The 25,702-nt window shown below is 41.9% G+C and overlaps 1 protein-coding gene across 1 annotated transcript; it reads left to right on the forward strand.

The window, feature by feature from the left end:
* The first annotated feature begins 614 nt into the window (after positions 1-614).
* Positions 615-11,710, forward strand: LOC134343103 (axonemal dynein light intermediate polypeptide 1-like). Its single transcript, XM_063041990.1, has 5 exons — positions 615-931; positions 2,413-2,582; positions 5,359-5,537; positions 8,262-8,426; positions 11,608-11,710. Exons 1-5 carry the CDS (start codon positions 615-617, stop codon positions 11,641-11,643), a joined length of 867 nt encoding a protein of 288 aa, XP_062898060.1. The 3' UTR covers positions 11,644-11,710.
* Positions 11,711-25,702: the final 13,992 nt, after the last annotated feature.

The raw sequence follows: 25,702 nt of genomic DNA on the forward strand, positions 1-25,702 counted from the left end.
AGTTTGTACATTCTTCCTGTGAGTGCATGGGTTTTCTTTGGGTGCTCTGGTTTTCCTCTCAAAGTCCAAAGATATACCTGTTACTAGGTGAAATGGTTATTTTGTCCTGTGATTACTCTAGGGTTAAATAGATGGATTCCTGGCTGGCGTGACCCATTGGGCTCTAAATAAATAAACCTGCTTACGCGACCCAGTCCCAACGAGAGCTGACTGTACATGACAGGATCGGGCCAGCTCAGGTCAAATTGGACAGCTGCTCTAATAAAGATTTCTGATTTGAGTCAGGCTAGGCTATTCCAATAATGTATCCAGTTCAGGCTCACTTAGTAATAAAGTAACTTTCAGTAAATTGTGAGGTTCAGATTTGACATTTTATGCTCAAACAGATCAGTGACATGTTTGAGATTGTTATGTTTGCTGTGATGGTTGGATTAGATATGGAAAATGTAGAAATGCTTGGTTTGGGTTTGATATGGCATTTGGCCAAGTTGGTTTTAAATTCATCCTCAAGCAGTGCTCTATTCCATATAAGGGCATCCATCATTTGCTGGACTCATCCAAAATACAAATATTCTTTGTGTGGTTTTCCTAAGATTTGAGCTTTGGTGAAAAACATGATCTCGAAGCAGGATAGAGATAGTTTTCCAGACCTAGTCTTGCTCGGTCTGGCTGTAGCTCTCAAAGTAGGAGTACAGCTGACTCTCAGTGGTGCTGCTTCTCACAGATCTCATAAATTAGAAGAAATATTAAGCAAAAGTATGGAGTCTGAAACTCTCCTTCTTCCCAGAAGAACATTAATTCAACATGCTTTGTTTATCCAGGCACACACAAAAGTAAGCCCGACAAAATGTGTTCTTACAGGAGCAAGGAAAGCAGAAGAAAGTAATAAACAGTCAATAGAATGCATTTTGAATGCAATATTACCTCCAAGGTCAGTGATTTCAGTGAGCTTTCTTTCTCACTTTTATCTTCCTAATGTTCTTGGGCGTTATCAATCCCCAAAAGACCTGCCTGAGACAATATTATCCATTATTTGTAGTGGGTATTCCTTTACAGTGTAGGCAAATAGTTTTTAAAAAGCAATTGCCCTGAAAATCTGCAATGGCTCCTAGTTTGCCAGCAACTTCAAATTTAGATTTTGATTTTTAAAAAATCAAATGAACTAAACTGGTTTTTATTAAGGAATGCAAAGGAAGGATTAATAGTGATGCTGTCATTCAATCTAGTTCACAAATGCTTGCTCTTGACATTTTGCTTTGGGCTTCATGAGAGAATTACCTATCACTAAGCTTCTGTACAGTTGCCTGTACTAATTTAACTAAAATTTACCACATTGCCCTAAAGATTGAAATTGAGGTCTAATATGAAATACAAATTATTTCACTGCAATGCACAGATGAATTTACTTCTGGGTTAATGAAATATAAGCAGATTATAGCCTATGCTTTCCCCCTTCTCAAACTAAATAGAATTATGAGCAAAAGAACCAGAAGCAAGTATAGTCCATCTGCCCAGTTGCGCCGACTGTGGCATTCACGAACAATTTGCTGACATAGCCTTTCATGGGGATTGTGTATTGGTATTGGTGATGGATGCTAAGGTAGCATAGCAACCAGTGTAAAATCTTCCAGCACCAGCAATTGCAGTTCAATTACCCGCACTGTCTGTAAGGAGTCTTTACGTTCTCCCTGTAACCGTGTGGGTTTCTTCAGGTGCTCCAGTTTCCTCCCACAGTGCAAAGACGAATGTGTTAGTAAGTTATGGGCATGCTGTCTTGGAGGTGGAAGCATGGCGACATTTGCAGGCTAGCCCACACTATATCCTCGGACTCTGTTGGTCATTAACACAGATGATGCATTTCACTATGTTTCGATGTGCATGTGTCAAATTTGGCTAATCTTTAATATTTACCCATTTTCCTGCTGGCCTTTCCGACGTGTTCACTAAATACGCAAACATACCTTCACTCTGTACTTTGTCTCTTCCCTCTGTAGTCTTTTCCAAAGCAAATATTCCTCTACTCAACAGAGCTTGATTAAACAAAAACATGGTGTGAAATTGGCTTTTATTTCAACTGATGTTCATAAACACAAGAAGTGAAAGGCCCTGCGGAGTTCAGTAAATAGTAGTGCTTCAGTAAGTGTTTAAATGAACAGAGAACTGTGAGGCAGGTGCAGAGGCTACCAAGAGAAATGTGCCAATCAGGGACATTGGTAAGAAGAGGTAAAATGGAGGAAAATCTGGAAATACCCATTTTGGTGGGGTTGAATAGCATCCCTTTTTTGTAAAAAGATTAGACACTAAGTGTAAAGTATGGAAATCTTTGTAAATGCATCACAGAGAATGTTTGAGAAAATGAAATTGTATCAAGTAAAACAGGAAAATTAGTTTTAATATTACCTCCTCTTAAAGAGAATGGTCGGAGAATGGCCAGATGTGGATTCAACAAATATCTACTGTTCCAGCCATTCGAACAGATGTGATAAATCTGCAGGACAGCTTAGATAGAAAGCTGCAGCAAAGGCAGGCTCGGGAAACGGGCATTTGCCCTATTCGCCGGGAATTGTATGCACAATGCTTTGGTAAGTGAATTCTTCACTCTGAGGTGCCGATGTTCACACATACTGTAAGCAAGTTCATTATTAATGAATTCCAAAGTAAATTTACTGTCAAAGTACAACCATAATAGCATCAATGAAAGACTGCACCAAATTGGGTGTTCACCAGTGTGCAAAAGACAACAATAAGTGTGCAAATACAAAAAGAAAGAAATAATAAATAAGTAAGCAATAAATGTCGAGAACATGAGATGAAGAGTTCTTGAATGCAAGGCCATTGGCTGTGGGAGCATTTCAGTGATGGGGCAGGTGAAGCTGAGTGATGTTATCCCCTGTGGTTCATGAGTCTGATGGTAATAACTGTTTCTGTACCTGGCTTGTGAGTCCCAAGGCTCTTGTACCTTCGTCCTGATGGCAGCAGCTAGAGGAGAGCATGTCCTGGGTGGTAGGGTTCCCTGATGATGGATGCTGCTTTCCTGCACCAAAGCTTTGTGTAGATGTGCTCAACGGTGGGGAGAGCTTTACTCGTGATGGACCAGACTGTATCCACTAATTTGTGTAGGATTTTCCGTTCAAGGGCATTGGTTTTTCCAAACCAGACTGTGATGCAGCCAGTCAATATACTCTCCACTACACACCTATAGAAGTTTGTCAGAGTTTTAGATGTCATGCCAAGTCTTTGCAAACTCCTAAGGAAGTTGTTTAATTTTATGCTCCAGCAACATTCAAAATCGACCTTTTTCTGACCTAATATCTAATTTTGCCTAAATGTATGTTTTTATTCATGGTTATTGGTAGTTATACTATCATGAATAAGCCAAAAAACACTGTAGATTGAGGAAGGAAATGGAGCTAGGTACTCTCACATAATTTAAGAAGTTTCTAGAGGAGTGCTTGAATTATTAAAGAGCATATTGCTGGAGGAAATGGACAGGTCAAGAAGCATTTGCAAAGGGAGGTGTCTCCACATGAATTGCAAAAGTACAGAGGGCTACAGATCAAAAGTTGGTGCACATGGATGTTCAATAGTCAGGATGAACATGAGTGCACATTGTCTTGCTTCTGTGCTGTCTGACTGAGGAAAAAGTTGAAATACAGTTTGGTAATAATTTTGTGTCAACCATGCTCAATTACTGTCATCTAGGTGTTAAACTGCATGGTTAGTAGACCTATCAGAACCTCAATTAACCTTTTCTCATCACATGATAAAGCGCTAAAATAGCCTGCTCTTTCATTTTCTCAACAACATATTGACCTACAAAATTATTTCTTATAACCTCCATAACTTCATCTCCCATGCTCTTACAGCTACGTTGGTTTGCCTGGTCTCTATGTGGACAATAGATCCCATAGTTATTGTACACGCTGCCCTAGATGGATGCACTATTAACTTCCTGATTTGTTCATCCATTTATTATGTGCCTTGTCATATGATGTATACGACCACGGTGACCATGATTGTTCTAGGCAAAGATTTCTACAGAAGGGATTTACCATTGCCTTCTTCTGGGCAGTGTCTTCACAAGATGGGTGACTCCAGCCATTGTCAATACTCCTCAGAGAGTGTCTGCCTGGCATCAGTGGTCACATAAACAGGACTTGTGATATACACAGCTGCTCATGTAACCACCTACCACCTACTCCCAAGGCTTCATGTGACCCTGATCAAGGGACTAAGCAGCTGCTACACATTGCCCAAGGGTGACCTGCAAACTAGTGAAGGGAAGGTGTCTGACACCTCCCTTGGTAGAGATGTATCTCCACTCCACCAACCATCCTCATTTGTATGATGTCTGAAATACAATTTCTGTTTGGAGGGTTATAAGCAACTCCTACTAGATTCCTTTAACTGCTGCACTCTCCACAAGCAGCCCCTTTGACTGACCAATAAAATAGAATGTAATCTAAGAGCTATGATTTCCTTCCAGAACAAATTGTTTGGAAAAATTTCCCACCTCTAATGAATTTTAGTGTTAAATCAGTTAAAGTTTTTTTGTTTCTTGAGCCGTAGACACATTCTGCAGTTGTAATCACAATTAATCTCGATGGTTTTCAATAGCTCTTACTTTCACATCAACCTCCCTGGTCTGCTTTTCTTAAAATGTGTTTTTAATTTATTTTATTTCAGTAGACCGATTTCCTGTCACTTTCACAAACAAGAGAACATCACTTTGTAGGTTTATGCAAATGCTACTGTGAGGTGTGTTGGCGCATGGCCAAGTAGTTAAGGCATTCGTCTAGTGATTTGCATAGTGAGATCAAGCCTTGGCTGAGGCAGCAGGACACAATCCTTGAGCAAGGCACTTAACCACACATTGCTCTGTGACGACACCGGTGCCAAGCTGTATGGGTCCTAATGCCCTTCCCTTGGACAACATCAGTGGCGTGGAGAGGGGAGACTTGCAGCATGAACAACTGCTGGTCTTCCATACAACCTTGCCCAGGCCTGCGCCCTGAAAACCTTCCAAGGCGCAAATCCATGGTCTCATGAGACTAACGGATGCCTATTAGAACTGTGAGGTGGATAACAATTCATATGAAGGCACTAGAAAAGTACTACCAACTTTGCCTTTTCACAATTCTCCTAACTTACTGGAAGGAAAAGGGATCCAATATCAAAATCTTTTCCCTGGATAACATCCCCAGAATTGAGATTCTAGTAGACTCAGTTGGTTAAATGAGGACATCGACAGGGAAAACAGGTTAAATAACACTAAATTTTGCAGTTTTAAAACTCTGCAGTGTGGAAGTTGTGTTCATTTTAATATCTGTGTTGTCCTTAATTTGCATTATTGAACAGATGAGCTGATTAGGCAGGTCACCATCAACTGTCCAGAACGTGGACTGCTGCTCCTTAGAGTGCGTAATGAGATCCTCATGACTCTCGCGGCGTATGAGACCTTGTATGAAAGTAGTGTTGCATTTGGATTGAGGAAGGCTCTCCAAGGAGATATAGGAAAAATTTCACTGCGCCAACAGGTAAATTATTCCAAAAACAATAGTGAGAGGATTTAAGATGAATGCCTGAAATATAAGAGATTATTGCTTGAGCAAAGGTAAAGCAGTGGGTCAGAATCTGTTGGATTTGTTCCTTTAAGTGTTCTAAAGCACCCCCTGTGGTCCTTGCACAGCCCTACTGATCTGGGTCAGGTGCAGAGAGCGGAGGGCTGACCCAAACAGTTGTGATAGGCTTTGACAAAAGGTACAGTTAGAGCATCTACAGACATTTAAGATGCATCAAAAGTAAAATACTAAAGGAAAACGATTCATTTTAAAATTAAAAACATTAAAATGCAGTTTGAAATATGACAAGCTAAAACAAAGTAATTAAGAAAACTATCTTACTTTCTTCTCTACAGACCCAGAATCCTCTTTGAAGTCAATTGATAGATGACCTTCTGATGTTTGCTAGTACTCAGCTTCCTGAAATGCACTGCAGTTATACCAATGGTTGTGTGAAGCCCTGTTCTTCAAACCTGGTCCTTGAATTTCTTAAGCTAACAACATGTTATGCACTTTGGGCTGTCTAGAACATGAACATCGAACTGGAAGTCTTGCCAACTAACAATGCAATCCTCAGGATTGTGATATCATAACACCATAAGATATAGGAGCAGAATTAGGCCATTTGGCCCTTCAAGTCTGCTCTGCCATTCAATCATGGCCTATCCATTTTCCCCCTCCTCAACCCCATTCCCCAGTCTTCTGCCTGTAACCTTTAATGCCATTATTAAGGACCTCCAGCACCCAGGGCATGCCCTTTTCTCACTGTTACTGTCAGGTAGGAGGTACAGAAGCCTGAAGGCACACACTCAGTGATTCAGGAACAGCTTCTTCCCCTCTGCCATCTGATTCCTAAATGGACATTGAATCTTTGGACACTACCTCACTATTTTTTTAATATACAGTATTTCTGTTTTTGCACGTTTTTAATCTAATCTAATATGTAATTGATTTACTTGTTTATTTATTATTATTTTTTTTCTCTGCTAGATCATGTATTGCATTGAACTGCTGCTGCTAAGTTAACAAATTTCATGTCACATGCCGGTGATAATAAACCTGATTCTGATTCTGATTCCATGTCCAATCAAGAACCTATCAATTTCTTGCCTTAAAGACACCTAATGACCTGGCCTCCACAGCTGCCTGTGGTAACAAATTTCCCAAATTCACCATCCTCCAGCTAAAGAAAGTTCTCTGCATCTTTGTTTTAAATGGACACCCCTCTATCCTGAGGCTGTGTTCTCTTGTCCTAGACTCCCCCACCATGGGAAGCATCCTTTCCACATCTACTCTGTCTAGGCCTTTCAACATTCGAAAGGTTTCATTGAGATCACGCTCCCCCCAATCCTTCTAAATTCCAGCGAGTACAGACACGGAGCCATCAAATGTTCCTCATATGATAACTCTTTTATTCTGGGGAATATTCTTGTGAACCTCCTCTGAACCCTCTCCAATGCCAGCACATATTTTCTTGATGAGGAACCTAAAACTGTTCACAATACTCAAGGTGAGGCCTCACCAGTGCCTTTTAAAGCCTCAGCATCACATCCTTGTTCTTGTATTCTAGTACTCTTAAAATGAATGGTAGCATTACATTTTCCTTCCTCACCACTGATTCTACCTGTAAGTTAACCTTTTTGGTGTTCTGTACAAGGTCTCCCAAGTCCCTTTTCACCTCAGATTTTTTGTATTTTTTTCCTCATTTAGGAAATAGTCTGCACATTTATTTCTACTACCAAAGTCAGTGACCATGCATTTTCCAACATTGTATTTCATCTGACACTTATTTGCCCATTCTCCTAATCTGTCTTCTATAGCCTTCTGCAGCTTGTTTCCTCAACACTTCCTGCCTCTCCACCAACCTTCGTATCATCTGCAAACTTGGTAACAAAGCCATCTATTCCACTATCTAAATCATTGGTATATAGCTTAAAAAGAAGCGGTCCCAACACCGACCCCTGCGGAACACCACTAATCACTGGCAGCCAACCAGAACAGGATCCTTTTATTCCCCCTCACTGCCTCCTACCAATCAGCCAATGCTCTAGCCATGCCAGTGACTTTCCTGCAATACATGGGCACTTAACTTGGTAAGCAGCCTCATGTGTAGCACCTTGTCAAAGGCCTTCCAAAAGTCCAAATGTACAACATCCACTGCATCCCCATTATCTATCCTACTCGTAATCTCCTCAAAGAATTCCAACAGGTTTGTCAGGTAAGAATTTCCCTTAAGGAAACCATGCTGACTTAGTCCTATTTTGTCCTGTGTCGCCAAGTACTCCATCACCTCATCCTCAACAATTGACTCTAACATCTTCCCAGCCACGGAGGCCAGGCTAAATGGTCTATAAGTTCCTTTCTGCTGCCTCCTTGACACATCTTGACACATTTTTACTTAATAAGCCAACTTACTATGAATAAACACAAACAATGTCTTGAACGGGGAAGAAAATTTGAGATGCAAGCTTTGTTGTTCCTGGTACTGTTTCATCTGTTGTGTACTTTGGGTATTTCTGTTTTTTTTTAAATTTAAATGGTTCAGTTCAGAGACAGAAAAAAACATTGAGAATCCTAAAATTGATATTGTTGCAGAAATTGTAATGTTATTTTGAAATATTTTGTAAACTGCTGTAGTGTTACTTTGTCCATTGATCAAAACCTGAAATATCTTTTGATTGTCTTTTTCTCTTACAATAGATTGAAGAACTTAAACAAGAAATAGCCACTCTTCAAAATGAACTCAGTGAAATGAAGGATAAATATAATGCAGCTGAGAAACGATTTACTGAGAGGAAACAGCTGGATGATAAGAAACATTCAGAAGAAATTGTTAACCTTAGAAAAATCAATCAACAATTGAAGGTATAGTTATCAAATCAAGGGAGCCCTTCTTTAAAGATGATGAGCCAAGAGATGTTTGTTTGTCATCCTTTAAGTCAATATTAGAATTTTTAATCAGTTTTGTAGTGTTGTAAGAAGTAAGGGAGAGATCATCTGTTTGCAAGATAGATACTCTTTCATTTCTTTGGAAGTAATGGTCTTTAAGGCAATCTTAATCAATGTTGTTGGATTGATGGCTAGTTACCATGTTTGCAACAAAACCAACAAAGCTCTTGTTCTGCTCCCGAGCCTTTTATTTGGAACCTTACTGAATACCTTCTAGAAATCCAAATAATCGAAGACAAGTTGAGCATGTGGGTAGGCGGAGTACAATCTATTAAAATGTGAGCTCATCTATTTTGCTAGAGGAAAAGCAGAAATGCTGGCGTTTTTAATATGGGCAGAGATTTAGACTTCTTGTTATTCAAAGGTTCTGTACGTAAGTCACTGAGAGCCTATATGCAGGAACAGCAGCAGTTAGACCCACAATGGTAACTTTGATTTCTGGAGTCTTTGGGTAAAATATAGAAATGTTTACTGCTTTTGTACAAGGTCTTGGCTAGAACACATCTAGGAATGTTGTAGGGACTCCTTAATTTCATTAGGCAGAATTAACTCGGAACATTAAGGGTTAAGTTCGCCGTGTATGTTACGTGTTATATTGTATGTTATTACGTTTTGGGGGCTGGGTTTTTTCTTATATATACACAACGTTGCCATTTATTTGGGGGTTGGAATAAAGTGAACATTTTAACTGTTACGCTGTATGTATTGCATTGTTGCAGTTCTGTAAGAGCAGCTTCTTTTCAGCTTGCTCTGTTTTCAGCTTGTTTGGGTTATTTTTGAAGATAAGAGATGAAGAGAAATGTGTGCCATCCGTTAGGATGGTCGAATTAAGGGAGGTTTCTCTGGTGAGGGACTCTAAGGTTGGGCTTGGGGTTTTTTTTTGGGCGGGAGATGAAGAGGGAAGACACGGGGGAGAACCGGTCATAGCGTGCAATCCAGTGGGAGACCCATTTGTTTGAGATGGATTGTGAATGACATTCAGAAGGTGGTGTGTGCTTTCACGTTGACCGAGGGCCCAGCGCGTGAGTGACAGAGAAGTTCAAGATGAGGTCCAACTTGTCCACATTTGACTGTTTAATTAGAATGGGCTCTTTTTGTTATTTTTCACTAACCCTTAAGTTAAGATTCATAAATATAATTCCTTTAATCGTATGCAGTGTACTGTTGGTTATTCCGTGGCACTAATTTGTAACAGGGTAGCAAATTACACAGCATCCACACAAACCGAGTTTTGGGGTAGGATTGAGCCATCTCAATCTCATGAGTTTGGCGGGACTTGAGAGATTTTACTAGACTTATGCAGCCAAGGAAACCAGGGTGATTCAGAAGTAATTACATTTGTGTCGATTTTTGTCGACACTCTTACAATGTTCTATTTTGGTTGCCCTGCTTTAGAAAAAGGGTATACTTTCTAAAGAGAGAATATAGTAATGGTTCACTAGAGGTAGAGTATTAGTCTACTCAACAATTTTAGAGTTTAGAAGAATGGGAAGTGATCCTTTGAATCGTGCAGAATTTTTAGTAGTTAGATGGAGAGGATGTTTCCCTAGCTGAGGAGTCTACGACTGGGAGTCACAATCTCAAAGTATGAGTTTGGCTATTTAAAACTAAAATGAAAATCAATCAATTCATTGAAAAGCTGACACTGTAGATCCTGGACTCTAGAGATCCAGTGTTTTGATCTGAGAGTTGGCAATGTTCTTCCAAAATTATATTCGTTCCTTCATTCAAATGGTAGTGATCTTCATAATTCTCTACTCTGGATGGTTATGGATGCTCAGTCATTGACTAAATTCAGAATTGAGTTGAACAGATTATTTGAATACTTAGAGGAATCGGAATACAGGGTAGAAAATGGTCAGGGTAGCCGACCGGCTCTGATGTTGTTTATTAATGGAGCAGGCGCAATGGGCGGCGTGAGATCGTATTTCAACATCGTTTCCTTGTGAGAAAGGAAGAGAGGAGTGTACTTTGGTTGTGTGTGTTTGTGCAGGAGAGAGGCATGTGCTTTGGTTGTGTGGTAGAGAAAGAGGCCAGTTCTTCGAGGTTGTTTGAGATGTTCAGAAGTGCTGAGATAGCAAGGAATGAATTAAGCAGCAAGAATATGATGCATGTGTGTGTGTTTTGAGACATGACAACTGAATCAAGTAAGCAGGGCAAAAAAACTTTCCCAGGTGCAGTAGACTCATTTGTAGCAATGATTTCATTGCCCACGTTCATTTCATTTCTGATGCAGGTTCCATACTGTCACAAAGTCATGAAGGGCAGTGCTCCCTCCACTGCTTTCCTTCCCTACCAGTCATCAAAATTCAGAATGTCAAAGCATTTTCAACTGTGTTGTGGCTCAGTGGACAGGTGCTCTTTGGAGTTTGATCACTGAAGCCAACCTGGGCATTAATGCATTTAAAAGTGTGTTATATTGAGCCACTTGTCCTCATCTCGTAGGGAAGTTAAACACTGCATCCTCTGAATTCAAATAGACATTTTCCACAAGGAACACAGTTGATTGCCACACTCCCATTGCACTGGCATGAAAAAGCCTGAGTTACGAATGATTGTATTTCCAGATGCTGCAACTTACTTTCATTGCTGTTTGTAGAAGATTGCTGTGCCCATATTGGCTGGTATATTCATAGAATAGTAATTTTATAGGGTCATAGAATAGTACAGCTCAGGAACTGGCTTTTCTGCCCATCTAATCTATGTTGAACCGTTTAAACTGCCTAGTCCCATTGGCCTGCACCCAGACTATAGCCCTCCATACCCCCCATCAATGTATCTCTCCAGTGAAATTTAGCTTGCATGCACCACTTGCTCTTGCAGCTCATCCCACACTCTCACAACTCTCTGAGTGAAGAAGTTTCCCCTCATGTTCCCCTTAAACATTTCACCTTTCACCCTTAACCCATGACCTTAGTGGAAAAAGCCTGCTTGCATTTATGTCATGGGCATAGTCTTTCAGAAGTCAATGGAACTGAATTTCAGAGGTAGAATATAATGTCCTGAAGAATACTTAATGTTGTTCATTATAGCATTGAACTACACATTAAAAATAATTTTCACACACTGTACTTTACATTATTTTTGTTTTCTACAGCTGCAACTTGAAGCTGTCATTACTTACAGGAGATGAACTGCACCCTGCTGTATTCCTTACATGGCAATATGACATTTTGATGTATGATTTCATCAGCAGTATTGGGACAATGCCTTGTATGGCAATGGACGGATTCCCATTTCCTAAAGCAACTAAGTTATTCTATTTAACATCATCAAAGGTAATCACAAATTAGTAATTATCCACAGATGTAAAACAGGTATTCTCTGAGTGTTAATGGATTACAATAAAACAAGTGTTTGAAAGAATTCATTGGACTTTTATTATTATTGATTGGTTTTCTGTCATATCCAACAAAGATAGATAGTGCAGTTCTTCTTTTGACTGGACTTGATGTTGGATTTAGAGGATGTGAACTGCACAACGAAACTTGTGCAGGAAAGTTTTTATACTGGAAAAGCCACTGCACTGGTGTAGTTTCACTCTCTGAATCTTGGAAGTTCGGGTCCACTGGTACAAGTAGTGGTCAGAACTGTGGTCTTCCTTGGTTTCAGTGGATGACCATCACTTCTTTTGTGCCTTGTCATGTCCTCCGCTCTCCACTAAGTGTTGCTGAACCACCTTCCCGGCCGATGGATCTCACTGTTGATCTCATCTGTCCATTCCACTGGAGCTCACTTCACGTGCGAGGACAGGCACGTTCCTGTCTTGCTGGAATAAGAGGCCGGCTGCCTATCCTCTCCTGATGTAGCCAGCCTATTGAATCTGTGTACCCTGCTGTGGTCGTTGTTACATACAAACAACTACTTGGAGCCACAGGCGAGAGCTGAGTGTCAGATGGTGAGTGAGTTACCCAAAAATGGATACAACAAGCTCCTTGACCAGACCAGAGAAGCTACCCCTCCCTGGGCACCCCATTATTATTATTATTACTGAAAGTATAACTGTACCTTGTAAAATCCAGGTTGCTGACAGAACATTGCTGAATAGTTAGGGAGACTAATTAAAAGTCAACTACACACTGTGAGAGTGGAGTTCAGAATTGGGTTTAATATTGGACACCATAGAAAGCATTCTTCTGGGGTGCATCACAACCTGGTATGGAAGTTGTCCTGTCCAAGACCGGAAGAAACTGCAGGAGATCGTGAACACAGCCCAGCACATCACACAAACCAATCTTCAGTCCTTGGCAACCAACAGGAATTCTGCAGATGCTGGAAACTCAAGCAACACACATAAAAGTTGCTGGTGAATGCAGCAGGCCAGGCAGCATCTCTAGGAAGAGGTGCAGTCGTCGTTTCAGGCCGAGACCCTTCATCAGGACTAACTGAAGGAAAAGTGAGTAAGGGATTTGAAAGTTGGAGGGGGAGGGAGAGATCCAAAATAATAGGAGAAGACACTCACTCTCCTTTTTCTCCCTCTGTCCCTCTGAATATACCCCTTACCCATCCTCTGGCCTGGCCTGCTGCGTTCACCAGCAACTTTTATGTGTGTTGCTTCCGTCCTTGGACTCACTTTACACCGCACGCTGTTGGAGCAGTGCTGCCAGGATAATCAAGGACACGACCCACCCAGCCAACACACTTTTCGTCTCTCTTTCCTCCAGGAGAAGGCTCAGGAGCTTGAAGACTCGTACGGCCAGATTTGGGAACAGCTTCTTTCCAACTGTGATAAGACTGCTGAACGGATCCTGACCTGAATCTGGGCCGTACCCTCCAAATATCCGAACCTGCCTCTCGGTTTTTTTGCACTACCTTACTTTCGCTTTTCTATTTTCTATTTACGATTTATAATTTAATTAAAATTTTTCGATATTTACTATTGATTTGTACTCTAGGGAGCATGAAGAGCAGAATCAAATATCGCTGTGATGATTGTACGCTCTAGTATCAATTGTTTGGTGACAAAGTATAAAGTAAAGTAAAAGTATCACTGATGTATGTTGTGAAATTTGTTGTTTTGCAGCAGCAGAACATTGCAGTACATAATAATAAACCCATAATTTACAATAAGAAATATAGATAAAAAATAAAATTAAATAAGTAGAAAGGGAAGATACTGAGGTAGTGTTCATGGGTTCACGGTCCATTCAGAATTCTGATGGCAGAGGGGAAATGTTGTTCCTGAAATGTTGAGTGCGTGTCTTCAGGTTCCCGTACCACCACCTTGTTTGTAGCAAGGAGAACAGGGCATGTCCTGGGTCATGGAGGTCTTTAATAATAGATACCTCCTGTTGAGACATCACTTTTTTAAAGGTGTCCTACATGCTGGGGTGGGGGGGCGGGTTGGAGTCTAGTGGCCACGATGAAGCCGGTTGAGTTTACAGTTCTCTGCAGCTTTTTCTGATCCTGTGCAATGCCCCCTCCCCCCCCCACTTTACCAGCAGATGATGCAACCAGTTAGAACGCTCTGCATGGTACATCTGTGGAAATTTGCAATCTTTGGCCTTTTTTTCTAACCTGAATGCAAATTGGCCATGTTTGATTTTTAAACTCACAGCTTTTGGATCATTGGAATTGATTTGAAAACATAACAAATAGCATAACTACACATAGGGAAACTGGCAGAAGTGATACAACATTGTTGAAGAGACATTTAACAGACTCGTGAACAGGCAGGGAAGAAAGGGATACAGGCCATGTGCAAGCAGATGGGATTAGTTTAGATTGGCCTTGTGGGTGGTATAGACAGGCCCTGATCCTTGGCTGTACAAGGCTCAATTGCCTATGTACTGTACCATCTTTTGAAAGTAATGGACACGAAGAACTGCCTGGCTGAACAAACCCCATAAAGTTGTGCTGTTTTTTAACCCACTTTCCCAAGCCCATGGCCAGTAGATAACCCACACCCCAGTGCTCTTTTCTCCATCTTTCTGGTCCACTCAGGCCCCCTCACCCCTTTTTCCAACCCTCCACTCCACCAACCCCCTGACACCGAGTCTCATACCCTTGTCTTGCCTGATTCCATCTGTCCATTACCCAGATGTTTAAACCGACTGTATCTTCTATCTCCATGACTCAGGATTGCGCGTGCGTGTGTGTTTTACTATTTAAATAGTGATTGAGAACTGTGATGAATAAAGCAATCCAGTAATCCTTTACACCAGTCATTGAAAGCAAATGTGTGGGTCCAGCGGGCAAATGGAACGTTGGCCTTCATTGCAAGAGGTTTGAATATAGGAGGAAGGATGTATACCTACAATTATAGAGAGTTTTGGTAGGAACATATGAAATATTCTGGAGTTCTGATCTCCTTACTTAGCAAAGTATATACATACCTTAGAGGGAGTCCTGGATGGAGGTACTGTTGTACACAGAAGGATTGGATTGACTTGGTCTGTATTGACTGAAGTTTTAGAAGAATGAGAGAATGTCCGATAGAATCGTGCAAAATTATGACAGGATAAAACAGTCTAGTTGTTTCCCTTGCCCCAAGGTTTCTAGAAACAGGACCACACTGTCAGTCCTGCTGAAGTGTCTTGGCCCAAAATGTCGACTGTACTCATTTTCCACAGATGCTGCCAGGCCTGCTGAGTTCCTCCAGCATTCTGTGTGTGCCATTTGGATTTCCAACATCGGCAGATTTTCTCTTCTTTGTGATTGGATCACACTGTCAGTATCTGAAATAAAACTTTTAGGAGAAATGTCTTCATTCAGAGGATAGTGTACCTGTGGAACACAAAAGACTGCAGATTCTAAGCTCCTGAATATAAGACAAAGTAATTTGCGAATATGATACTGAGATGGGGGATCAGCCACAATTGCAATGAATGGCAGAGGAAGCTGAAATAGCAAATGAACTACTGCGGTTCCTATTTTTCAAAGTTGATGTTAAACTGAAAATAATGTAGCAGAATGATTTAGACCAAGACGTAGACATATACATGCGTTGTGAAGCAGAAGACTAAGGGAGATAATAGACAAACAAAACTGAGGGGAGGTGAGGAGTGTTATTTAGAATGGGAGACCAGGACTTTTACTATTAAGTGAAGCTGCCCAAAGTGGGTTTAGGGGAATTTCTGCACATCTAAAGCCTTTCTCGAGTGTGATATTCTGGCAGCAGAAAATCTGCACATTAATTCGTAGGTTCATATTAGAACTGGATGCAGATTTAGTATTTTTAATGAACGCAAGCCTTTTCTGGCCATCTAGAAAATAATGTGTCACATGACTTAATTTTCAGTAAACTTTCAGTAACAGAATTATAGTTATATAATTACCATCTGCTTATGATTTCAACTCAAACTGTTGTCTGAATTCACAGACTGTTCCTTTTTCCACTTGATTGCTATTAATTCATTCTGCCAAACTGGCCACTGTTATTCCTGCACACCGATACAAAGTTGTCATCCATCTGCCAGAATCGGGTTAAGAGGATTTTTGCCACCTGCACCAAGCAGACTATAACAGCACTCGCAAATCTCATCCCAGGCACCACTGTTCTCACTAAATGCTCACTGCAGCACATAGGTTTAAGATGGAACTGTTCAAAGTTCTGAAATGATGTGAAGAAATAATTAGAAGATTATGTTCACTGGGCAGTGAATTGGTGGCAGGGTACAATTTGCAGAGCACATCAGATTTGGGATATTAATGAACCTTCAGGATTTTCTATCCATCAGTATCAAAGGATCTAATCAGATTCTTCATGTGCAGACTGTATACGCAAAACTCTACAACCTTATCTTCAAAAGGAATAAATTTAATTACAATAAGCAAAATGTTGGAAGTTCTGAGATTTTTTTATAACTTGAATGTTTTAAAAAGAAAGATAGAATATTTTAAATTGCTATTGGGTGAAGTTAATAATCCTGAAGGAAAATTAATTAAAAATTAGGAACATGAAATAGGAAAGGTCTATCTGGTCCATCAACTAGGTTTAATTTAGACATGGCATTGCCATGATAAACTAAATAGCCCCTTTGGTTATTGAAATTTATACAATTCTATATTGTTTCTTATAAGTAATCCTGTAAGGTATGGTTTTAAAAAAACTGATCTCCAGCAAACAGGCACCTTTGCATTCACTGATGCCAAGGTAAGTTAGGTGCTGTGCTAGCATTTTCCTAAGAACACCTCAATAAGTACATCAATAACATCAACTAGAGAAAACTAGATTTCCAGAGAAAATCCACTGCAGTCTGTAGGATAAACTCAAGACAGAGCAAATGTGAAATCCATTCTTGAATCTCTGCCTGGGGCTCATTCTGATTCTTCAGCCGTTCCTTTCCCTGTAGCTGAAAAGGGCAGATGTTTCTTTTTAGAACCGTGATTAGAGGCAGTTTCCATGAGAATTGTGGGGATTGATGCAAATACTATTTTATGGCATCTATGACCACTTATTCACAGATATTAATTTATCAGATCTTAATCCTGGATTGTTTCAATAGCACCAATGTCAGAGTTTATTTAAAGTCTAACAAAACAGACTACAGTGTCGTTTTCCTTCACTTACTGCCTAAAAAATTTAGCCATGTAATCCTTACATAAAAATGTCTATCGTCAAAAGAAGTGGCAGTGAGCAAGGTCCAGAATGTAATGGGTGGAAACCAGCTCGGGGTTACAGATGCTGCATCGAAAATGCATGAAAGTCCAGCCCTGAGGTTTGAAAAGATATCTGATACAAAGAGTTTAATGGTGAAGAAAGGAAAAGAACTGATAATAGATGGGAGCAATAAAGAGCCTCTGAAGAATGAAGCTCTCAGTAGAAGAATAAGGCGATGGGTCTCGGGTGGGCTTCAGAGTAGAGAGATCAGAACATCTGGATGTAGTTAGTCTGTAAACTGATGCATATAAACTGCTTTCAATGCAATGGTACTCATAATCTGATTAATTGTATAAGTAGGAAATCGTGCCATATGGTTTCCATGAACCAACAGCTTGCTTAAATGTAAACATTAAAAGATGTTTCCACTACACTATCAAATTCCTGTTGGTCTTGCTACACCTGAAGATTTTTTTTTTGTGAATTGTGTTTTCTGATGGGCATTTGGTATCAAAGTATTTATCCCATTTCAATGAACCAATCATTAAATATATCTTCTCTCCTTTCCTCTCAAACCTTCAACTTGTTACAGTATCCATAATATCTTGCCAATGTAATATAATGCCCTGATGTTGGAATGGAAAGGGGCAGACAATTAGAGGGATACGTTTTAGCCAACTATATTTCAACATCCCTTATACTAGTCTTTGCTATGCCACTGCATTCTTTGTTGACAGCCCACATACTATTCATAAACTGAAGATTATCTGAAACTCTGCCTGTGTCCAAACTTGCACTATCCCAGTTAGCTGTTGCATCTCTGCTTACTGACCTAAAATGGCTCCATGTAGGAGCACCTCAAACTTAAAGTTCTCATTTAATCTTTGTATTTTCCATTACCTTGCACCGCCCCCCCCCCCGCCCCATCTCTGTGTTCTGGTCTAGTCATACCGACATTTGAAATACTTGTCCTATTCCAATTCTGGTTTGATATTAATCCGCCAACAAAACTTCACTAACTTGCTTGCCTCCTTTGACTCTTTAAAACATACTTAGCTGTGCAATGAACTTGCCACTGTTGTGTTAATATTTCTTCAAAAGCAGACAGATGAAGACCACCACTCTCCTCCGTCTAGTGGAATTGGTCCTTACTCTTAATATATTTCTCCTTTGGCTCCCTCCACTTCTTTCAAACTAAAGGTGTAGCCATGAGCAACTGTATTGGTCCCAGCTATTCCTGCCTTTTTGTTGGCTATGTGGAACAGTCCATGTCCCAAGCCTATACTGGTATCTGTCCCTCACTTTTCCTTCACTACATCGATGACTGCATTAGCGCTGCTTCCTGCACACATGCTGAGCTCGTTGACTTCATCAACTTCGCCTCCAACTTCCACCCCGCCCTCAAATTTACTTGGTCCATTTCCGACACCTCTCTCCCTTTTCTTGATCTTTCTGTCTCTGTCTCTGGAGACAGCTTATCTACTGATGTCTACTATAAGCCTACAGACTCTCACAGCTACCTGGACTATTCCTCTTCCCACCCTGTTACTTGTAAAAGTGTGATCCCCTTCTCTCAATTCCTCATCTGCTCTCAGAATGAGGCTTTTCATTCCAGGACGAAGGAGATGTCTTCCTTTTTTAAAGAAAGGGGCTTCCCTTCCTCCACCATCAACTCTGCCCTCAAACGCATCTCTCCCATTTCATGCACATCTGCTCTCACCCCATCCTCCAGCCACCCACTAGGAATAGAGTTCCCCTTGTCCTCACCTACCACCCCACCAGCCTCCGTGTCCAACATATAATTCTCCATAACGTCCGTCACCTCCAACAGGATCCCACCACCAAGCACATCTTTCCCTGCCCCCGGTGCGGCCTTCTATATATTGGTGAGACCCGACGCAGACTGGGAGACCGTCTCACTGAACACCTACGCTCTGTCCACCAGAGAAAGCAGGATCTCCCAGTGGCCACATATTTTAATTCCATGTCCCATTCCCATTCCGATATGTCAGTCCATGGCCCCCTCTACTGTCGAGATGAAGCCACACTCAGGTTGGAGGAACAACACCTTATATTCCGTCTGGTAGCCTCCAACCTAATGGCATGAACATTGACTTCTCTAACTTCTGTTAATGCCCCACCTCCCCTTCTTACTCCATCCCTAATTATTTTTTCTCTCTTTCCCTCTCACAATAATTCCTTGCCTGTTCTCTATCTTCCTCTGGTGCTCCCCTCCCCCTTTCTTTCTTCCAAGGTGTTCTGTCCCATGATACTCCCCCTTCTCCAGCCCTGTATCCCTTTTGCCAATCAACTTCCCAGCTCTTAGCTCCATCCCTCCCCCTGCTGTCCTCTCCTATCATTTTGGGTCTCCCCCTCCCCCTCACACTTTCAAATCTCTCTCTATCTCTTTTTTCCATTAGTCCTGATGAAGGGTCTGGACCTGAAACATCAACTGTACTTCTTCCTATAGATGCTGCCTGGCCTGCTGCATTCCATCAGCATTTTGTGTGTGCTGCTTGAATTTCCAGCATCTGATGATTTTCTCGTGTTTGCAAATGAAGATTGTTAGGTTTTGCTTTTAAATACAGTTTCCCAGCCTGACATATGCTATTGTCTTGTAGTTTGGGCCACTTGGTTTGTTAGAAATTTACAGATTTAAACTGGCTCCCCTCTCCTGATCATTATCTAAAAACACGAGCATATGTTCATGTTAGGTGTGAAAACGATTAAATTTCTTTTTCAATGAGTCAAGTGAATTGGAAATAAACAAATTAATAAGGAAGCTGTTAACAGTTATACTTAAATCCTGTTATGTAAACTGTGCCAAACATCAACTTATCTCTGACGTTCCCTCATCATTGAACAATAAATATTAATTATTTTCTGGATTTTCAGAAAACATCTTTTTTATGAAAACATAATCAGAGAAAGAAACACGGATGATAGTTTGCCTCCCAGGTGCGAGGGTCCGGAATGATTCTGATCGCGTCCACAACATCCTGAAGTGGGAATGTGAACAGCCAGAGGTCATGGTGCATATTGGTACCAATGGCATGGGTAGGAAAAGAGGGGGATGTCCTGAAAACAGACTATAGGGAGTTAGGAAAGAAGCTGAGAAGCAAGACCACAAGGGTTGTAATCTCGAGATTACTGTCAATGCCATGTGACAGTGAGTAGAGGAATAGAATGAGGTGGAGGATAAATGTGTGGCTGAGGGATTGGAGCAGGGGGCAGGGATTCAGATTTCTGGATCATTGGGACCTCTTTTGGAGCAGGTGCGACCTGTACAATAAGGATGGGTTGCACTTGAATCCATGGGGGACCAATATCCTGGCAGGGAGGTTTGCTAAGGCTATTGGGGAGAGTTTAAACTAGAATTGCTGGGGGTTGGGAACTGAACTGAAGAGACGGAGGAAGGTGTGGTTGGCTCACAAGTAGAGAAAGCTTGTAGAGGGGCAGGGAGGATAGGCAGGTGATAGAGAAGGGATGTGCTCAGACTGATGGTTTGAGATGTGTCTATTTTAATGCAAGGAGTATCATGAACAAAGCGGATGAGCTTAGAGCATGGATCAGTACTTGGAGCTATGACGTTGTAGCCATTACAGGGACTTGGATGGCTCAGGGGCAGGAATGGCTACTTCGAGTGCCAGGCTTTAGATGTTTCAGAAAGGACAGGGAGGGGGGCAAAAGAGGTGGGGGCATGGCACTGTTGATCAGAGATAGTGTCACAGCTGCAGAAAAGGAGGATGTCATGGAGGGATTGTCTACTGAGTCTCTGTGGGTGGAAGTTAGAAACAGGAAGGGGTCAATAACTCTACTGGGTGTTTTTTATAGACACCCAATAGTAACAGGGACATTGAGGAGCAGATAGAGAGACAGATTCTGGAACGGTGCAATAGGAACAGGGTTGTCATGATGGGAGCTTTTAATTTCCCCAATATTGATTGGCATCTCCCAAGAGCAAGGGGTTTACATGGGGTGGAGTTTGTTAGGTGTGTTCAGGAAAGTTTCCTGACACAATATGTAGATAAGCCTATAAGAGGAGAGGCTGTAGTTGATCTGGTATTGGGAAATGAACCTGGTTAGGTGTCAGGTCTCTCAGTGAGAGAGCATTTTGGAGATAGTGATAACAATTCTATCTCCTTTACCATAACATTGGAGAGGTATAGGAGCAAACAAGTTAGGAAAATGTTTAATTGGAGTAAGGGGAAACATGAAGGTATCAGGCAGGAACTTGGAAGTATAAATTGGGAGCAGATGTTCTCAGGGAAATGTACGGCAGAAATGTGGTAAATGTTCAGGGGATATTTGCGTGGTGTTCCAATGAGACAGGAAAAGGATGGTAAGGTACAGGAACCATGGTGTACAAGGGCTGTTGAAAATCTAGTCAAGAAGAAAAGGGGCCATGAGAAGGCAGTGGTGAGCAGGATTAAGGAAAACCCCAAGGCATTCTCATGGCCCCTTTTCTTCTTGACAAGATTTTACAAGTATGTGAAAAGTAAGAGGATAAGACATGAGAGAATAGAACCAATCAAGCGTGAGAGAGGAAAAGTGTGTATGTAACTGGAGGAGATAGTGGAGGTACTTAATGAATACTTTGCTTCAGTATTCAAGACGGAAATGACCTTGGCAGTTGTAGGGAATACTTACCACGGACTGAAAAGCTTGAGCATGTAGATATTAAGAAAGAGGATGTGCTGGAACTTTTGGAAAGCAGTAAGTTGGATAAGTTGCTGGGACACGATGAGATTTAACCTAGGCTACTGTGGGAGGTGAGGGAGGAGATTGCTGAGCCTCTGGTGATGATCTTTGCATCATCAATGGGGATGGGAGAGTTTCCGGAGGGTTGGAGGTTTGCATACGTTGTTCCCCTATTCAAGAAAGGGAGTAGAAATAGCCCAGAAAATTATAGACCGGTGAGTCTTACTTCAGTGGTTAGTAAGTTGATGGAAAAGATCCTGAGAGGCAGGATTTATGAACATTTGGAGAGGCATAATATGATTAGGAATAGTCAGCATGGCTTTGTCAAAGGCAGGTCGTGCCTTATGAGCCTGATTGAATTTTTTGTGGATGTGACTTAACACGTTGATGAAGGTAGAGCGGTAGTTGTAGTGTATATGGATTTCAGCAAGGCATTTGATAAGGTGCCCCATGCAAGGCTTATTGAGAAAGTAAGGAGGCATGGGATCCAAGGGGACCTTGCTTTGTGGATCCAGAATTGGCTTGCCCACAGAAGACAAAGAGTGGATGTAGATGGGTCATATTCTGCATGGAGGTCGCTGACCAGTGGTGTGCCTCAGGGATTTGTTCTGGGACCGTTTCTCTTCGTGATTTTTATAAATGACCTGGATGAGGAAGTGGAGGGATGGGTTAGTAAATTTGCTGATGACACGAAGGTTGGGGGTGTTGTGGATAGTGTGGAAGGCTGTCAGAGGTTACAGTGGGACATCAATAGGATGCAAAACTGGGCTGAGAAGTGGCAGATGGAGTTCAACCCAGATAAGTGTGAGGTTCAATTTGGCAGGTCAAATATGATGGCAAAATACAGTGTTAATGGTAAGACTCTTGGCAGTGTGGAGGATCAGAGGGCTCTTCGGGTCTGAGTCCATAGGACACTCGAAGCTGCTGCACAGATTGACTGTGTGGTTAAGACGGTGTATTGGCCTTCATCAACCATGGGATTGAGTTCAGGAGCCAAGAGGTAACGTTACAGCTATATGGGACCCTGGTCAGACCCCACTTGAGGTACTGTGCTCAGTTCTGGTCAGCTCACTACAGGAGGGATGTTGAAACTATAGAAAGGGTGCAGAGGAGATTTACAAGGATGTTGCCTGGATTGGGGAGCATGCCTTATGAGAATAGGTTGAGTGAACTCAGCCTTTTCTCCTTGGAGCAATGAAGGATGAGAGGTGTCTTGATAGAGGTGTATAAAATGATGAGAGGCATTGATCGTGTGGATAGTCAGAGGCTTTTGCCCAGGGCTGAAATGGCTAACATGAGAGGGCACAGTTTTAAGGTGCTTGGAAGTACGTAGGTACAGTGGAGATGTCAGGGGTAAGTTTTTTTATGCAGAGAGTGGTGAGTGCGTGGAATGGGCTGCCGGCGACGGAGGTAGAGGTGATAGGGTCTTTTAAGAGACTCTTGAATAGGTATATGGAGCTTAGAAAAATAGACAGCTATTGGTCACCTTAGGTAATTTCTAAAGTAAGTACATGTTCGGCACAGCATTGTGGGCCGAAAGGCCTGTATTGTGCTGTAGATTTCTATGTTTCTAGAACATAAGTTGGATGCACATCAGCTCTGGCAGTGTTCGTGGGTCATTACTTGCTACAAAGCAAAACCCGACATCATGCGTGGCAGCGATGCTTCGTACCAGATGAGTTCTATGCCCGAGACCCTGTGATCTCTGTCTCAGCGGCCAACGTCAGTCTATCTTCCAAGAGGGTGAACACTTGCAAAATGGCAGGGCCGATGGAGTACCTGGTAAGGCTCCGAAAACGTGTGCCAACCAACTGGCGGGGTATGCAAAGATATTTTCAATCTCTCACTGCTACAGTCAGAAGTTCCTACCTACTTTGAAAGGGCAACAATTATACCAGTGCCCAAGAAAAGCAGCGTGAGCTGCCTTAACAACTGTCATCTAGCAGCACTCACATCTATGCTTTGAGAGGTTGGTCATGGCTAGAATCAACACCTGCCTCAGGAAGGACCTGTATCCACTGCATTTTGCTTATCGCCATAATAGGTCTATAGCAGATGCGATCTCAATGGCTCTCCACGTGGCCTTGGAACACCTGCGTCACATTGGATCAATAACACCATCATTCCTACAGTCATTATTGAGAAGTTACAGAGCCTGGGCCGCTGTACCTCTCCCTGCAACTGGATCCCCGACTTCCTAACCAAAAGGTCATAGTCTGTGAGGATTGAAATAACATCCCCACCTCACTGACTATCAACAGTGGCACACCACAGGGATGTGTGCTTAGCCCACTGCTCTGCTCTCTCTACACCCATGACCGTGTGGCTAGGCACAGCTCAAGTGCTATCTATAAATTAGCTGATGATACAACTATCATTGGCAGAATTTCAGATGGTGGTGAAAGAGTGTATAGGAGCAAGATATACCAGTTAGTTGTGTGGTTTCGCAGTGACAGCCTTGCAATCTACATCGACAAGACTAAAGAGCTGATTGTGGTGTTCAGGAAGGTTAAGAAGAGGGAACAGAAGTGGAGAGGATGAGCAATTTCAAGTTCCTAGGTGTCAATATCTCTGAGGACCCAATCTGGTCGCAACAAATTGATGCAGTTGTAAAGGCAAGACAGTAGCTATATCTCATTAGGGGTTTGAGGAGATTTAGTTTGTCAACTAAAATACTCAAAAACTTCTACAAATGTATGATGGAGAGCACTCTGACCGGCTCCATCACCATCTGGTAGTTGGGGGCTACTGCACAAGATCGAAGTAAGCTGCAGAAAAGTTAGTCAGCCCCATCATGGGTACTAGCCTCCATAGTATCCAAGACATCTTCAAGCAGTGGTGCCCTAGGAAGGTGGCATCAATCATTAAGGATCCCCATCACCCAGAACATGCCCTCTTCACACCGTTACCATCGAGAATGAGGTACAAAGGCTTGAAGTGACACACTCAGAGATCCAGCAACAGCTTCTTCCTCTCCGCCAGTCACTTTCTAGATGGGCATTGAACCCATGAACACTACTTCACTACTTTTTATTTCTGTTTTTGCACTTCTAACTTAACGATTTGATAGACACATTCTTTGCTTCCTACCAATCAGCCTATGCTCTATCCATGCTAGTACCTTTCCTGAAATTCTGTGGGCTCTTCAGCAGTCTCACGGGCAGCACCTTACTCTGCTTTATCCCTCTCCTGTTACCTCCTAAAAGAATTCCAACAAATGAGTCAGACAAGATTTTCCTTTGAGGAAACCATGCTGACTTTGGCGTACTGTATCATGTACTTCCAAGTACTCTGAAACCTCATCCTTAATAACGGACTCCGACATCCAAGGCAGTAGCGAATCAGCATACAGGAGGGAGGTCGAAAATCTGGCTGAGTGGAGCCACAACAACAACCTCTCACTCAATGTCAGCAAGACCAAGGAACTGATTAATGACTTCAGGAGGAGGAAACTGGAGGTCCATGAGCTAGTCCTCATTGGTGGGTCAGAAGGGGAGAGAGTCAGCAACTCTAAATCCTCAGTGTTATTTCAGAGGATCTGTCTTGGGCCCAGCACCTAAGTGCAATTACAAAGAAAGCATGCAGCACCTCTACTTCCTTAAAAGTTTGCAAAGATTTGACATGACATTTAAAACTTTGACAAACTTCTATAGATGTGTGGTGGAGAGTAAATTGACTGGTTGCATCATGGCCTGGTATGGAAGCACCAATAACCTTGAATGGAAATACTACAAAAGGTGGTGGATACAGTCCAGTCTATCATGGGTAAAGCCCTCCCCACCATTGAGCATATCTACATGGAGTACTGCTGTCAGAAGGCATCAGGATGCCCACCACCCAGGCTATGCTCTCTTCTTCTTGCTGCCATCAGGAAGAAGGTACAGGAGCCTCAGGACCCACACCACCAGGTTCAGGAACAGTTATTACCCCTCAACCATCAGGCTCTTGA

The sequence above is a fragment of the Mobula hypostoma genome, chromosome 2, assembly GCF_963921235.1.
Source record: "Mobula hypostoma chromosome 2, sMobHyp1.1, whole genome shotgun sequence".
Lineage (NCBI taxonomy): Eukaryota > Metazoa > Chordata > Chondrichthyes > Myliobatiformes > Myliobatidae > Mobula > Mobula hypostoma.